Consider the following 2,150-nt stretch of genomic DNA (forward strand, 5'->3'; position numbering starts at 1 on the left):
CATGCTGGTGGCTCTGGTTCCGTCGCTCAGGGCTGGTGGCGACGCTGGTGGCTCTGGGGCTGTCAACCGAGGGGCTGGTGGCCACACTGGTGACTCTAGGGCTGTCAACCCAGGGTTAATGGCCACGCTGGTGGCTCTAGGGCTGTCACCTGGGGCTGGTGGCCATGCTGGTGGCTCTGGGTCCGTCACTCAGGGCTGGTGGCGACGCTGGTGGCTCTGGGGCTGTCAACCGAGGGGCTGGTGGGCACACTGGTGACTCCCCAGGGCTGGTGGCGACGCTGGTGGCTCTGGGTCTGTCACCTGCGGTTGGTGGCCACACTGGTGACTCTAGGGCTGTCAACCCAGGGTTGATGGCCACGCTGGTGGCTCTGGGTCTGTCAACCCAGGGCTGGTGGCGACGCTGGTGGCTCTGGGGCTGTCAACCGAGGGGCTGGTGGCCACACTGGTGACTCTAGGGCTGTCAACCCAGGGTTAATGGCGACGCTGGTGGCTCTGGGTCTGTCACCCAGGGCTGGTGGCGACGCTGGTGGCTCTGGGTCTGTCACCTGCGGTTGGTGGCCACACTGGTGACTCTAGGGCTGTCAACCCAGGGTTGATGGCCACGCTGGTGGCTCTGGGTCTGTCAACCCAGGGCTGGTGGCGACGCTGGTGGCTCTGGGGCTGTCAACCGAGGGGCTGGTGGCCACACTGGTGACTCTAGGGCTGTCAACCCAGGGTTAATGGCGACGCTGGTGGCTCTGGGTCTGTCACCCAGGGCTGGTGGCGACGCTGGTGGCTCTGGGTCTGTCACCTGCGGTTGGTGGCCACACTGGTGACTCTAGGGCTGTCAACCCAGGGTTGATGGCCACGCTGGTGGCTCTGGGTCTGTCAACCCAGGGCTGGTGGCGACGCTGGTGGCTCTGGGGCTGTCAACCGAGGGGCTGGTGGCCACACTGGTGACTCTAGGGCTGTCAACCCAGGGTTAATGGCCACGCTGGTGGCTCTAGGGCTGTCACCTGGGGCTGGTGGCCATGCTGGTGGCTCTGGGTCCGTCACTCAGGGCTGGTGGCGACGCTGGTGGCTCTGGGGCTGTCAACCGAGGGGCTGGTGGCCACACTGGTGACTCTAGGGCTGTCAACCCAGGGTTAATGGCGACGCTGGTGGCTCTGGGGCTGTCAACTGAGGGGCTGGTGGCGACGCTGGTGGCTCTGGGGCTGTCAACTGAGGGGCTGGTGGCCACACTGGTGGTTCTAGGGCTGTCACCTGGGGTTGGTGGCCACACTGGTGGCTCTAGGGTTGTCAACCAAAGGGCTGGTGGCCATGCTGGTGGTTCCAGGGAGGGGAGCGTGCGCTGGCTCTGTGGTTGTCCCACCTCATGCCCATCACCCTCCCACAGCTGAAGCAGTTCGAGCGGCTAGAGCAGGAGGTGACGCGCCCCATCGACAACGACCTGTCCAACTGGAGCCCTCCCCAGCACTACGGCCCAGCACGGGGCGGTGGGTCCCTGTGTCCCGCCGACCGCCAGCTCCTCCTCTTCTACCTGGAGCAGTGCGAGGCCAACCTCACCACCCTCACCAACGCCGTGGACGCCTTCTTCACCGCCGTCAGCAACAACCAGCCCCCCAAGATCTTTGTGGCCCACAGCAAGTTCGTCATCCTCAGCGCCCACAAGCTGGTCTTCATTGGGGACACGCTGTCCCGCCAGGCCAAGGCCCAGGACGTCCAGCACAAGGTGATGCACTACAGCAACCTCCTCTGCGAGATGCTCAAGGAGATCGTGGTGACCACCAAGGCGGCCGCTCTCCACTACCCTTCTCCCGCCGCCTCCAAGGACATGGTGGAGCGCGTCAAGGACCTTGCCAACAGCACGCAGCAGTTCAGGATGGTGCTGGGCCAGCTGGCAGCCATGTGATGGACCTCCCCCCTTTCCTCCAGGCTGCTGCCCCCTCCCCACGGCCCCCACCCTGTCCCCTGACACGTGTCCTCCCCTTCCAGGAGAGCCCTCTCTGCCCGGTGTAAGCAGACATGTACATAGAGACTCACACACTCACCGGGGGGGTGGTCGGGGGCTCGGCTGGCAGAGGGGTGAGGGGCTGTGGCCATCATCATCCTCCCCCTTTCCTCTTCTTCCTCCCTCCAGCCGGAGGCCAGGGCTGGTGTTGGAACTGTGC

At 65.3% G+C, this 2,150-nt stretch overlaps 1 protein-coding gene across 1 annotated transcript in view; it reads left to right on the plus strand.

The window, feature by feature from the left end:
* BCAR1 (breast cancer anti-estrogen resistance 1) overlaps positions 1–2,112 on the plus strand; it is an 8,822-nt gene extending 6,710 nt beyond the window's left edge. Inside the window, exon 6 of the mRNA XM_014957390.1 lies at positions 1,376–2,112. Coding sequence (XP_014812876.1) covers positions 1,376–1,891 — 516 coding nt within the window. The 3' untranslated portion in view covers positions 1,892–2,112. The remainder of the gene's footprint in view (positions 1–1,375) is intronic.
* The last annotated feature ends 38 nt before the right edge of the window (positions 2,113–2,150 follow it).

This window comes from Calidris pugnax, unplaced genomic scaffold (genome assembly GCF_001431845.1).
Source record: "Calidris pugnax isolate Ruff unplaced genomic scaffold, ASM143184v1 scaffold292, whole genome shotgun sequence".
Classification (NCBI taxonomy): Eukaryota; Metazoa; Chordata; class Aves; order Charadriiformes; family Scolopacidae; genus Calidris; species Calidris pugnax.